The sequence below is a fragment of the Artemia sp. Qi Xiang Cuo genome, chromosome 5, assembly GCF_049724085.1.
Source record: "Artemia sp. Qi Xiang Cuo chromosome 5, ASM4972408v1, whole genome shotgun sequence".
Taxonomy (NCBI): domain Eukaryota; kingdom Metazoa; phylum Arthropoda; class Branchiopoda; order Anostraca; family Artemiidae; genus Artemia; species Artemia sp. Qi Xiang Cuo.
In genome coordinates, this window is record NC_142798.1 from 46,716,144 (window position 1) to 46,730,497 (window position 14,354).

At 37.7% G+C, this 14,354-nt stretch overlaps 2 protein-coding genes across 2 annotated transcripts in view; both read left to right on the forward strand.

Annotated features, from left to right (window-relative positions):
• Git (ARF GTPase-activating protein GIT1) overlaps positions 1-14,354 on the forward strand; it is a 497,129-nt gene that overhangs the window by 269,210 nt on the left and 213,565 nt on the right. The window lies entirely within an intron of this gene.
• The window catches only part of PolE1 (DNA polymerase epsilon catalytic subunit 1), a 129,240-nt gene that overhangs the window by 73,484 nt on the left and 41,402 nt on the right, over positions 1-14,354 (forward strand). The window contains exons 14-15 of the mRNA XM_089089651.1: positions 10,334-10,648; positions 13,840-14,043. Of these exons, the coding sequence (XP_088945777.1) occupies positions 10,334-10,648; positions 13,840-14,043 (519 nt within the window). The remainder of the gene's footprint in view (positions 1-10,333; positions 10,649-13,839; positions 14,044-14,354) is intronic.

A 14,354-nucleotide genomic window follows, 5' to 3' on the forward strand; every position in this document is an offset into this window, starting at 1 on the left:
TGTATCCTCCCTGTGAAGATAAGCCCTACGTTAAGTTAATATTTGTCTTTTCATGCCTGCTTGATCTCATCGTATACAACGAGAAATGCTGTCATGATCTAAATTGTCAGCCATGGTTGTATCTCCTGCTTAAGCTGTACTATCTGTACCTTATCTCTGACCTTATTCCTCCTTTTGTGCATATGCCCAAATCCCAAACTCCTGACATGTCACTAGTATTTAATATTTTGCTCATTTGTTTAAGCCAAAGGTCTTTCCATTATCATCTTGTACCATTTCTCTAAACACTAACTTAACTAATTCATATTCAGATAAAGACGTAATTCTCTCCAAAAACTTAACCATTCTCCATTGTCTTTTATTCCTATTCTTCCTAAAACCTATCAATTAGGCCTAATCCTGAATGTCTATCTTTTTTTAAGGATTTCTACGTCTAAATCGAAGAAGAAAGAAGTTGATTTGTCCAATATGTTCCCATATCCCCTTCACCTGGCTGTTTCATAATCACCACCGGGACAGAATGATCACTTATGTGATAATTAATTAATAAAACTTTTGCCACAAAATAAGTTTTTCTAAGAAAAGTAAAGAACTCAATTAAACCGAGAATGAACAAAAATCAAATCAAATAATCTACCAAGCTAGAAACTACCACAAATCAGCATCGATAAATAACTGAAATCAAAAACGAATAGCAATTACGATAAATAATCGAGTCAAGCTCAAAAAGAGTAGAAATTAACATAAATTGGGCTCAAAACCCCTATGCCTTCCCAAGGCCAGAACATAATTTGCAATTTACTGAAAAAAAATACAAATGAATGGGTATTGTCAGTTTAATATACAAACACTAATGTTTAGTGGTCAAAATGTAAATTTTGTTTGATTTATTAGAGTTATAAAATTAAAAGAATTTATATTTTTTTCAGTAAAGTACATATTATGATCTGGCCCTGGGATGGCATAGGGGTTTTGATCCCAACTATTTTGATTATAGCTATTTTGATTTGGTTAAATTTTAAGAGCAGAAGTAGCCCCGAAAGTTTGAACACAATGCCCTCAGTCGTTCTTGGGATACTACTTAGATACCTTATTGGGAATTAGCATTAACACAGTGCATTTTGATTTAATCTTATGGCAACATTTAGTTTTTAAACATAAAGGCAAATGGGAGGGTGGGCGTGGGAGGGTGGGCGTGGGAGGGGATTAGTTTCCCTCCAATCACTTTCGACTATTAAAAAGGGTATCAGCCCTTTCAACCTTTGACCTGGGGGCTCTAGGGGGTTTGTCATCCTTAAATACATAATTTCCAGAATTTTCAACTACGTTGAACAAAATGGCTATCCCTAAACTTTGATTGAATATGTTTGGAGAAATGGTGGGCGTGAGAGGGGGGTTCATTACTATCAAATCAATTTCGACTAGTAAAAAGGATAATTTCAATTTCCAATTCAATGAGCCCTTTTTGAAATTTCTAAAAAAACATTCTATGTAAACCTTGCCCCCAGGGCATAACTTACAACCCTTGCACTGAGGGCTCTGATGGGGTTATCTTCCTAAAATACCTAATTTCCAGAACTTTCGACTACGTTGAACAAAATGGCTATCTCAAAATTTTTATTGACTGTGTTTGGAGAGAACGTGGGCGTGAGAAGGGGGTTAGTTGCTCTTAAATCACTTTCGACTATTAAAAGGGAACTAGCCCTTTCAATTTCCAAATCGAATGAGCCCTTTTTGAAGTTTTTACAACGTCGCTTTGTATAAAAACCTTATATGCCCTCAGGGCACAACTTACTACCCTTGCCCTGAGGGCTGTGGGGGTAGAGGGGTAGTCGTCCTTAAAGACATAATCCCCAAAACTTTCAACTACGTTGAATAAAATGGCTATCTAAAAATTTTGATTGGATGTGTCTGGGGAAAAGGTGGGCGTGAGAGGGAGGTTAGTTGCCCTCAAATCACTTTCGAGACTATTAAAAAGGGCACTAGGATTTTGAATTTCCAATTGAATGAGCCCTATTTCAAGTTTCTACGACAAAGATTTCAATGAAATCTTATATGCCCCCAGGGAATAACTTATAATCCTTGCCCTGAAGACTGTGGGGGAGTGTTCTAATCAAGATATAATTTCCTGAACTTTAAACTGCGTGGAACAAAATGGCTATCTCAAAATTTTTATTGGATGTTTTTGGGGAAATGGTGGGCGTGGAAGGGGTGTTAGTTGTCTTCCAATCACTTTTGATTATTAAAAAGGGCACTAGCCATTTCAATTTCCAATCAAATGAGCCATTTTTGAAGTTTCTACGACAATGCGTGCTATAAAAACCTTATATGCCCAAAGGGCATAACTGACAACCCTTGCCGTGAGGGCTGTGGGGGGGGGGTTGTCATCCCCAAAGGAGTAATTTCCAGAACTTTAAAATATGTTAAAAAAATAGCCATCTTAAAATTTTGATTGGGTGTGTTTGGGGAAAAGGTGGGCGTGAGAGGAGGGTTAGTTGCCCTCCAATCACTTTCCACTATTAAAAAGGGCACTAGCCACTCCAATTTCCAGCACTGAGCCTTTTTTGAAGTTTCTGTGACAACGCTTTCTATAAAAAACCTTATATGCCCCCAGGGCATAACTTACAACCGTGGCCCCGAAGGTCCTCGGCGGTGCCCTCCTCATAAACCTAATTGCTATATGTAAATCAACTACGCTGAACAAAATGTCAACCTAAACATTTTGATTGGATGTGTTTGGGGAACCGGGGGCGTGAGAGGGGGGTTAGTTGCCCTCAAATCACTTTCGACTATTAAAAAGAGCACTAGGCCTTTGAATTTCCAATCGAATGAGCCATTTTTCAAGTTTCTACGACAAAGATTTCAATAAAAACTTATATGCCCCCAGGAAATAACTTGTAACCGTTGCCTTGAAGACTGTGGGGGAGTGCCCCGCTCAAAGGTATAACTTCCTGAACTTTAAACTGCGCGGAACAAAAAGGCTATCTCAAAATTCTGATTGGATGAGTTTAGTTAAATAGCGGGCGTGGAAGGGGTGTTAGTTGCCTTCCAATCAATTTTGACTATGCCCCAGGGCATAACTTACAACCCTTGCCCTGAGGGTTGTGGGGGAGTGACCTCCTCAAAAACATATTTTCTATCTGGAAATCAACTACGCTGAAAAAAATGGCTATCTCAAAATTTTGATTGGATGTGTTTCGGGAAATGGTGGGCGTGCAAGGGGTGTTAGATGCCTTCCAGTCACTTTCGACTATTAAAAAGGGCACAAGCCACTCCAATTTTCAATTGAATGAGCCCTTTTCGAAGTTTCTACGACAACTTCTTCAATACGAAGTTCCCTGGTCTAAAGGAAAACAAAATAATAAATAATACATTGTGCCGACATCGTTCTTATATGCTCCCAGGGCATAACTTAAAACCCTTGCCCTGAGGGTTGTGAACCTTGCTCCTTTCTCACTTTCTCACTCATTTCTCAGCCTGTTACTCCGCATTTGATTTCCATACCCCTATCGGAAAGGGGTATGGATTTGTTTTCCATAGGTAAGAAAATGTCTACCCTGAATCCTTTCTAAACTCACTCCTTTCGCACTCCCCCACAGTTCTGAACCTTAATGTACTGTCAAAAGCAGTGTTGCTCCGAAATTCTCTTCTGCAGCTTAATGTCCGTTAAGCATAGCTGTTTAAAATTTAATTGGTTCAACATAGCTGTTTAGCTGTTTAACTGGTTTAATTACCATCTCCTCTATCTGTTTCTTTCATTTTCCATCAACCATTATCTCTATTCAAGGCTAGCTGATTTTCATTAAAAGGCCGCCTTAGCTAGGTCTAATAGTGTTAGCAAGGTTTTCATTACTGTCGGTCAACAGTCCTATGTCAGAGGCAACGCCATAGCGTTGTCTGTACTAAAGGCAATAAGGCTCCAATGTTTTACCATTTATTTATTTTTTTTTTTTTTTTCCTGAGACACTTCATATGGTACGGGTGGCCGTATAAACATCGAAGGGGGCTCGTTCGATTGGAAATCGAACCCAAAAGGGGACCTTGTCCGTAGGGGTCTATAATAAACTGGAGCACCCTCGCCCGGAGCCGAAAATACAGGTGGAGGAGGAAGAGGGCCCCCCAAATGCACACTCAACAGGGCCCACCGGTGTATGTACACGTCCCGTGAGTTAAAAACCTTCTCCCAGTAATTGCTTGAATTGCATGGTGATGCAGAACACCATCGTGGGAGAATCCTCTGTAGGGGTTTTAGGCGTTTACCCCCCCCCCCTCCGCGGAAAATAACCCCCGTGGAAAATAAGGCTTTCCAAATTTGAGAATTTTGTTTGACTTTAATTTTTTTAATTTTCGTAGGGAGAAGGAATTTTGTTACTTGTGTATTATGCGCCACTCGCTCAGGTTTACACTGTGTAAAACTCGAGAACAAACCTGTTTCTTCGTTAGTTTTTTTCAGCTTAGCGTGAGACAAGACAAAGACAAGTGACAGAATATATGGGAAATATATAATTTGGGCTATATATTTGCATTAAAGGGGGGGGGGTAAAGTATTTAGACAGTTTGAAGTCAGAAAACAATTCTTTCTAGGTATATGATCACTAAAAAATTACAGAAGAGTAGCGAGGTATCTTGAAATTTTGTTACTAAAAAAAAAAAAGAAAAAAAAGAAGTCCCAGTATAAAATAATTGTAATGTTTCATTTAAGTGTTTTTTCCAAGTGTTAAGTGTTTTTTTTCAATGACCATTTTTTTAAGCATTAAGTACTATTATTAGGTTAATGTAGTGTGTCATTTAAGTGTTTTATGATGATCGCTGATCAAAGTTTATGTTATTTGTGCCTTTCATTATGTTATTTTACTGTGTTCATGGCCGTATATTTGGCTTTAAAATACACTTATCTATCTATCTATCTAATATTCAGAATAATTGTACCAAACACATTTTGCATGCAGAACCACTATACTTTACACCCCCCCCCCCTAATGTGCGAATCTATAGCCCAAATTTTTTTCTAAAGTAACGAAGGAACTAACGAAAAAACCGGTGTGTTCTCGAATTTTACACAGCGTAAACTTGAGTAAGTGCCGTATAATACACAGTACCAAAATTCCTTCCCCCCTGCGGAAACTAAACAAATAAAACTCAAATAAAATTCTCAAATTTGGAAATCCTTATTTTCCATGGGGGGTATTTTCCGCGGGGGGAGGGGTAAACGCCGGCCACCCTCTATAGGAGTACAACTGCGACATTGCGTAAGATCAAGATCTATGGACAACGGCCTCTACAAAGGCCTGTCTCGACCCCTTTTGGGTACCCGCAACACTATAGCGTTGTCTGTACTAAAGGCAATAAGGCTCCAATGTTTTACCATTTATTTATTTTTTCTTCTTTTTTTTCCTGAGTCACTTCATATGGTACGGATGGCCGTATAAACTTCGAAGGGGGCTCGTTCGATTGGAAATCGAACCCAAGGGGGGACCTTGTCCCTAGGGGTCTATAATAAACTGGAGCACCCTCGCCCGGGGCCGAAAATACACCGGCCACCCTCTATAGGAGCTCTCTGTAGGCTGCCCAGTCTCCAAGACTGGGGACCTTGCGGTCAACTATATTCTCACTTGGGAAGTGGCGCCCCTCGAGGAAATTATAGCCTAGTAAACGACACAGCGTTCGCATGGGATTCTGATTAATGGATAATTCTTCTGGGCTTGTTCTGTTTTGGTGGGTATTTTCGGGCTGAAAAACCTCTTCCTAGCTAATTTATCTACTATGGGTTTCCTCTTAGTTTCATAATATTTGTAGGCATGAATATATAATGAGTCGGAGGTAATAGGTTTGAGATTGTCTATGCAGGATTTCAACTCTTGTTGATAGAAGAGCATTGCCAAATGATGAAAACTATGTTGTGACCAAGATGGGCCTAGGAAGCCCCCGTTCATACTGGATGTCCCAGGGACTTCTAAGCCGGTTTAAGCGCTTCGATATAGACTTGGGAAGATGTTTTGGTCCCCGGCCTGCACTGGTATCTGGGATCATTGCTTTTCTTGAGGCCAAAACAATTTCAATGATTTAAAAATATGAAAATAGGATCTTGGAATGTTACGACGTTAAAAAATAGCTATCGTGTCCACATTGTGACTGACGAACTCAGACGATTCAAACTGGATTTATTAGGAGTTTCAGAAACTCATATCCCAGGGTTAGGAAGGATGAAATTCGGTGATATCGAATTTATTTACTCAGGCAGGAAGGAGGGGGTACAGAGACAGGTAGTAGGGCTAATAATGAATAAGGAAGCTGCTAAGTCTTATTTAGGCCGGATAGGTATTAAAAATAGAACACTAATCGATTATTTTATTACTAAAAAGTTCAGGGTATCAGTTATAGTACTATATGCCCCGACTGGTAGAATCGACTGGTAGAGATACGTGTGACTCAGATGAATTTTACTTACAGTTATATGAACAAATAGACAGGGTCTCATGTGGAAATATAGTGTTTATATTAACGCCCAGGTCAGTAGAAATGGGGATAGATGGTATCCTAGCCTAAATAAATTTGGTATAGGGAAAGAAAACAGAAATGGCTACAGACTCATGCAATTTTGTTGGTATAACCATCTAGTTAAAACCAATACGGTGTTTGATCATAAAATGGCCCATAAGTTAGCTTGTTATTCACCTGATGGTAAGACAGCAAACCTTATTGATTATATTATTGTAAACCGAAGACTGGCAGGATCAATATAAGATACTAGGGTATATAGGAGTGCTGCTATTGATGTTGAAAGTAAAGATCACTGTCTAGTAGTGTCTAGGGTTAATTTAAAGCTGAAATTTCGGAAGGGTAACTACCTCCCAGGAAGTTCTGTTCGTAGAATCCAGGACGAGAATTTGAGAGAAACTTTCCAGGAACAGTTTAATAATATTTTGGAGAGTTTAAAATATGAATCGTGGAAGATGGGTGGAATAATTTTAGGAAAGCAATTTTTAAAGTTGCTGACGGTGTCTTAGGGAAGAAAGTTAGGAGCGCAGCTAGGAATATTAGTAAAAAAGCTTTATGTTTAATTGAGAGGAGAAGGGGCTTGTACAAGGATTATCAGAGCGATAGATAATATGAAAACAAACAGTATGTAAAGAAAGTGGAGAAAACGTTAAAATATGAACTAAGGAGGTATGACCTGGAGGGCATGGATAAATTGCCGAGGATCTGGAAGATGCAGCTGGACGGCATAATAGTAAAATATTGTACTGGTATGTTAATAATTTGAGACTTAGTAGTCAATCCAGACTTTTCCCAGTTAAAGATAGGAACGGAGCCACAATTATTGATAAAGAAAGAGTTAAAAAGAGATGGGCAGAACATTTTGTGAACGTGCTAAACAGAGATAGAGTTGTGGCAAAAGATATAGAGGAAAATGAAAAATTTTGTGATACCTTGGATGTTAAGCAAGATTTATTTTGCGGGGAAGTATTAGCGACAGTATTAAAAGGAATAAAAAATAATAAGGCTCCAGATGCTGATAGTGTGGTAAATGAGTTTCTTAAATATGGTGGCTCTGAGGTTAGAAATAAGTTATTGAAGATTACGAATATGATTTTTGAAAAGGGGAAAGTACTTTGTGATTGTAGGAAAACTTTAATTAAACCACTATATAAGAAAGGTAATAAGAATGAGTGTGATAATTATCGAGGCATTAGTCTGGTCTCAGTAGGTAACAAATTACTTAGTGATATGATACTTTTTAGACTGAGAGATGCTGTAGACAAAGTGTTGAGAGAAGAACATAGTGGTTTTAGAAAAGGTAGAGGATGTATTGACCAAGTTTTTTCTCTTAGGTTAATAATTGAGAAGTGCCTGAGTCATCAAACCCCTTTCGTCTTCAGTTTTATACATTATGAGCAAGCGTTTGATTCCGTTGATAGAAGAGCTTTAGCGAAGGTCTTATCCTTGTATGGTATACCGTACAAGTACGTTAAGGTGATTAGTGCTATGTACGAGAACAACACTGCTGTGGTAAAGGTAGGAAATGAAATTAGCAGCTGGTTTCGTATTAAATCAGGAGTTAAGCTTAAGCAGGGTTGCGTTCTATCACCCTTTATATGGATCATTTTGATGGACTTTGCCTTAAGGAGCTCAGAAAAGGCAATGGGAGATCACGGAATGAAATGGGGAGGAAGAACTCTCCTGGACTTGGATTATGCTAATGATTTGAGCATCCTAGATGACAGTATTAGCAAAATGAATGAACTTTTAGAGATTTTGCGAGTTCAGGGTGCTAGAATATATTTGAGAATTAATTTTAGGAAGACTAGTCACTAAGGCTAGGAATAGGTGAAGATGAAAAAGGTGACGCTGGGTAACGAGAATATTGATCAGGTAAACAGCTTCACTTATCTTGGTAGTATTATTAATAAAGACGGCGGGAGTAGTGAAGATGTTAAAAGTAGAATAGCCAAGGCTCAGGACGTTTTTTTCGCAGCTAAAAAAAGGTTGGAAAAATAGGAAGATAAGTCTGCAAACCAAGATTAGAATATTGGAAGCTACAGTGATTACAGTGGTCAAATATGGCTCTGAAGCATGGGCGCTCCGAAAAGCGGATGAAGATTTGCTAGATGTTTTCCAGAGAAATTGCCCACGAATTGTTTTGGAGACCCGGCTGACTGACGTTATTTCAAACAGTAGGCTGTATGAAAAGTGTGGTTCAATCCCGCTTTCTAGGGCTATTAAAAAAAACAAAAAAAATTTTTTTCAACTGAAAGTAAGGTGCAACATTAAAAATTAAAACGAACAGAAATGATTACGTAAATAAGGGGGTTCGCCCCCGAGCCAATACCTCGCTCTACGCTAAAGTTCTAATTTTGTTCGAATCACAAATTCCTGAATCACAAAGGCCGTTTAATTAGAATAGATAGCTCTGAAAGTAAAAAAAAAAAATTAGCTTAAAGAGCGAGGTATTGACTAGGGGGCGAACTCCCTCATATACGTAATAATTTCTATTTGTTTTAAGTTTTAATGTTGTTCCTTACTTTCACTTGAAAAAACTTGTTTTTTTATTTAATTTCTGATCGTTTTTTAAATAATGCTGGGAGATCCGGCGCCCCCTTCATTGAAATGTCCTTTCCTCCATGGAAAAATCCTCCCACGTAAACTCCTCCGACCCCCAACCGAAAAAATTCCTCCTGAAATCGTCTGTATACTTCCCAATAACCAGAACTACACGTAAACAATCAGCAAAGTTCATAGCTTGCAGCTCTTCCACCGGGGACTGTGGGGGATTAAGTCATCCTCAAAGACATATTTGTTAGATTTTCGACTATGCTGAGCAAAATGGGTGTCTCAAAATTTAGATTGGGTGACTTTGGGAAAAAATGAGCATGGGAGGGGGCCAAGTTGCCCTCCAATTTTTTTGGTTTCTTAAAAAGGGCACTAGAACTTTTAATTTCCCTTCGAATGAGCCCTCTCCCGATATTCTGGGACTTCTGGATCGACACGATCACCCCTGGAGAAAAGAAAAAAAAAAAAAATAAACTCGCATCCGTCATATTTCTTCTGGCAAAAAATAAAAAATTCCACATTTTTGCAGATAGGAGCTTGAAACTTCTACATTAGGGTTCTCTGATACGCTGAATCTGATGATGTGATTTTCATTGATATTTTATTACTTTTAAGGTGTGTTTTCCCCTTATTTTGAAAATAAGCCAAATTTTCTGAGGCTCGTAACTTTTGATGAATAAGACTAAACTTAATGAACCTTATATATTTGAAATCAACATAAAAATCAAATTCTTTTCATGTATCTATTTGTATCAAAATTCCGCTTTTTAGAGTTTCGGTTACTATTGAGCCGGGTCGCTCCTTACTTACAGTTCGTTACCACGAACTGTTTGACAATGAGAGAAAGGCTGAGATGGCTAGGGTACGTTATGTGGTTCAAGGATGACAGATTGCCGAAGATTGTCCTTTTCGGCCAACCGTCAAGGGCTAAACGGAAAGCAGGTCGTCCGCGGTTTGGGTGGGAGGATGTCATAAAGAAAGATGTAAAGCTAATGAGAACTTCCTGGGAGGGTGTAAAGAGGGAGGCATTGAATAGATTGGAATGGAGGAGGAGCTTGCGTAGCTGTGTTGGCCTCAGACGGCTTGGTACTGCTGTGAGTTGTTAGTTAGTTAGTTTACTTTTCTTTAAAAAACTTCTTTTTCTGGAATTTTGGGATAGATTAATCATCTTAAAACATAAATAAAATCCCTCAACGCAGGAAACATTGTCTGCTCTCTCCTCTTTAAGGGTTTTACCTTTGTCATCTATGGGTAGTGCTATGAACAGTTCTTCTTTTTTCAGTCTGAACCTAGCGTAAAAAGGCATTATCTCCGAAGATGGCTAAAAGACAACAGTATAGACGACCCAGATATCCGTGATGTTTTAGATTGGAATTATTACATTGAAAGACTTGGGGGCTGTATCATGAAAATTGTCACAATTCCAGCTGCACTTCAGGGTGTTTCAAATCCTGTGCCAAGAGTCAGACATCCCGATTGGCTTCACAAAAAGATGCTTGACAAAAATGATACGTTGAGGCAGAGAAAAATTAATGAGTTGTTCTCTGTAGGTGCGAAGAAATTCATGGCTGCTGAATCAGTTGAAGTAGAATCTGTTGTAAGCTTAGAGTTCCTTTTTTTTATTTTCTTCCTTTTTTAGTGTCTTTTTCTGATATTTTTGCATCGTTAGCTATTGGTTTTGGGTTTCATTTCGACCATAAAGACATTTAACAATTTATGGTTTAAGGAAATTCATTACTGGTGCAAAAAAATGTCCGACTGTGAAAATATGAATCTCTCTCTCTCTTTTTCTCTCTCCCTCTCTCTCTCTCTTTAATGCGCGAGTTTTTTGAATAAAGGGAAGAATGGGAAAGTTGAGAAATATTTATGACAACAAAAAATAAACATTAAATTTTCTATTTCCCACCTTGGATAAACACTCCAGAAATGTCTGGCAAACCCATGTAAGACCATTATGACGTAAGAAAAAAGAAAAAAAGTGTTTTTTGGTACCAAAACTGTCATTTTGTACTAATGAAAAAAGATATGTATGTTCTTACTGAATTTAGAAATGCAAATTCCATAGTTTGCTTGTCAGCAACTAAAAAACACATGCAGCTGCTGACTCTCCATATATACGAGAAGTGAATGACATGTTCAAGACTTATTAAAAAATGGTAATCGGAGGCATTGTAATTTTTCAAAGCTTCGATTCACTCTTTTCCTTACCGTAGTTTAGGACTTGTTATTTTGGTTTGGGTTCATACAAGCATTATTGTCTTCTAATAATCATTCTTATTATAATTCGATTATAAGAGCTGAGGACCTCTGTTTTTTCGTCTTCTCATTGCAGAACTTCAAAAGCTGACTGTAATTATATGAAGCACAAGCTTTTTTATTCTGCATGGTTGCATTATAATATTTTCGCTTTAATAGAAAAGTTTTGGTCGTATAATTGCTGCTTAAGATTTTAAGATAGAAAATTGCAAATTAACAGAGTTTGGTTCAAAAATAAGACAGTACGAACCGCTTAGTAGGTGGTTTTTGCGCAAGCAGTACGGACAGTGACGAGGAAGCTTTCTACAAAGTTTACAATAAGAGCTTTTTTTTGTTTTAGAGGGTAGGATTATATAATTCCACGTTGCGTTTTGAATATTAGAGCTAGGCTGAACCCATTCCAGCTAATCTTTCACCCATCTTGCTCGCCCCAAGTCAGAAATAAAGTTGACCTCTAGAAAAGGTTTGTTCCTTTTAAGCTAAGCTCCTTTGGGCTATGATAATGTCATATTTTCAAAGCTATTAGTCTAGGTAAAGTATGAGCCTAGGGTATGATACCTCATTACAGAGGTACATTTCCCAAAAAAATTTTCAGAACCTTCTATGTGATATTAGATCTTCTTTCTCGGTTTTGCTTTAATAGGAGATTAAAAATGTCCAAGGTGCAGAGGAGCGGAAAATCATTATTACATAATGGCTAGAAATTAAAGAAAGAGTGTATGTCCGAAAAGTATCTACAATCTTTTTCCCCTTTTTATCGGGGATAAGAAAAGGGATCTAGATTGAAGGCAGAAAATTATTGCATTAATGTCTCCTTTGGATTTCTGAGTCGGTTGTGACGGAACTTGTCGAACTTGTCATAGTCGGAACCGAAGTTGCCTAGGACAGAGTTTCATTAAAGATTTATGTTTTCTTCCATCTCTCTTTTTAGTCTGAAAAACTATGATGGGCAGATAAATATTGTTTGGTCCTGAATATAGTGGAAGCTTCTGAATGCAAATCATATAGAGACGCTGCTATGGAAGGAATTTTTTTCCTTATCAAGATAGATTATGAGTAGTGTCGATGAGATTAGAAATGCCCAAAACTAGACTACTAATTTCCGACGTTCTTAGGAAGTTTCATGTCAAACCTTTGTCATTTCCAATTAATGCTTGCCAGAGATATAAACTGTATTTATAAGCTGAGTGTGCTAGGTAGACTGAAGTTGAGTCTAAAAGGAAAGTTGAATTGCAGAAAGTAAGAAAAGAAGAGGGAAGTAAGAAGATATAGGCCAAAAGAGACTATTCAACACCTGAAAGAACGTTTTGTTCTAGAGAAGTCAGTTGAAAAGGAGTAAAGCAATGTAAAAAAAAAAACTTCTTCAAGGAGCTAATGAGAAGCTGAAGAAGGTTTTAGATTCCGAAGACTTTGTGGAGCCTCGGTAAAAGAATGATTGAGGTTCTGAGTGTAAAAACACGGGAAGGAGATGAGACAGTAAGAGAAGCTGAGCTGATTAAGTCAACGATTGGAAGGTCGCCAAATTTTGTTTTATTTTTTAAAAAAAAAAAAAAAAAACAATTAGATTAAAGAAGTAACTGTTGCCAATCATACTTTTTTAAAAAAAATCAAAGCATTTAAGAGAGGTTGAAAAAAATAATATAGTAAAATAAAGACTATGTGCACTAGTGGTCAAAGCACTGAATTCTGCGTTTCGTCTATCAAATTACGTCTAAACTGCATTAACCATAATTTAGTTTTATAGTTGGTTCACAGAGGGTTGATATTTCCACATTAAAAAGTTAATAAAATTCAAGTATTTTTTGTTAAATTGAGCGGGAGACCTGGAATGGTCTGTGACTATAGTTTCAATTGGTCAGAGAACATTTAAATCAACTTTGTTCAGAGTATGTGAAAAAAAGAAGGCATAGAAAAGGCGTTTTGTGTTTGTTGGAAAGTGGCATATTTTGTATAATAATTCTTTCAAGTCATTTTGCAGATTGAAGGATATTAAATAGATGATGAAAGAAGGGTTGCAAAATGTTGATATGACTGGGTAGCTAAACACAGGTCCCCCTCCGCCCTTCACGGCCAAAGCCACACGTGGCCTCTTACTTTTGAATAGCGTTCAAATTACGATTATTTTTATTAATGCTAGTATTAAATTGGGCTTTCTGTAAAATTTTTATGTGATTATAATATTTTACATCATATCAGAATAGCCTCTAGTAGGGGGGGGGGGGGTAAATATCGCATATAGAAACAGAGCCAGCTAAAACTTGCAAATTGTGCTGAAACTCACAACTCTCAGTTGTATAAATAAATGTATATGTCCATGTATTTTGTTGTCTACCTAGACAACGTAAGATAAATATGGACGGTAAAAAAATGAGCCCGGGATACAATACTAAAATCCACTCACAGACTCCACTGACTCACCAAAAACCAATTGATTCATGTTGTAATTTAATATGTGCATGGTTAAGCTCCACAGGGATTTGTTAAAGTAATCCAATTTTACAGTTTTTTTATATGTCCTTCTTGAATTTAAAGGAGATTGAAGACATTGGTCAAAATTTAAGGAAAGATAATATAACAAAAGCCATAGTGCATAAACGAAAGCGCTTTGTTCAAGAAGAGTCGTACGATCTTTCAAAATCGTGGAGAGAAGTGTTGGGACCAATTCCAGAGATGGGATCAACAAGAGAGTCGTTGCAAACCTGGCTCCGTTACCATAAAAAGAAATGGAAGTTTCAGGTATGATTTTTTTTTTATCAGGTGATTTTCTTAAATATGTGCGCACATGGTGAAAGGGAAGGCCTTCCTTTCTGATGTTAGTCCAAGTGAGCCTTTCTTCCCCTTTAAAATGTAAAAATAGTGGACATAAAAAAAAAAAATTCGCGTTTTGACCCTCACTCCCTCCTACCCTACTGGATCTCAATTTATCCTTGTGAGAAGCTAGAGCAAATGTCAAGACTGTGCTTTTTTAGGTCTTAATCCATTCCGACAGCTCTGGGAAAGGGTAAGATCCACCAGACAGGATTACCAAGTCTCAGTCAACCTTTAAG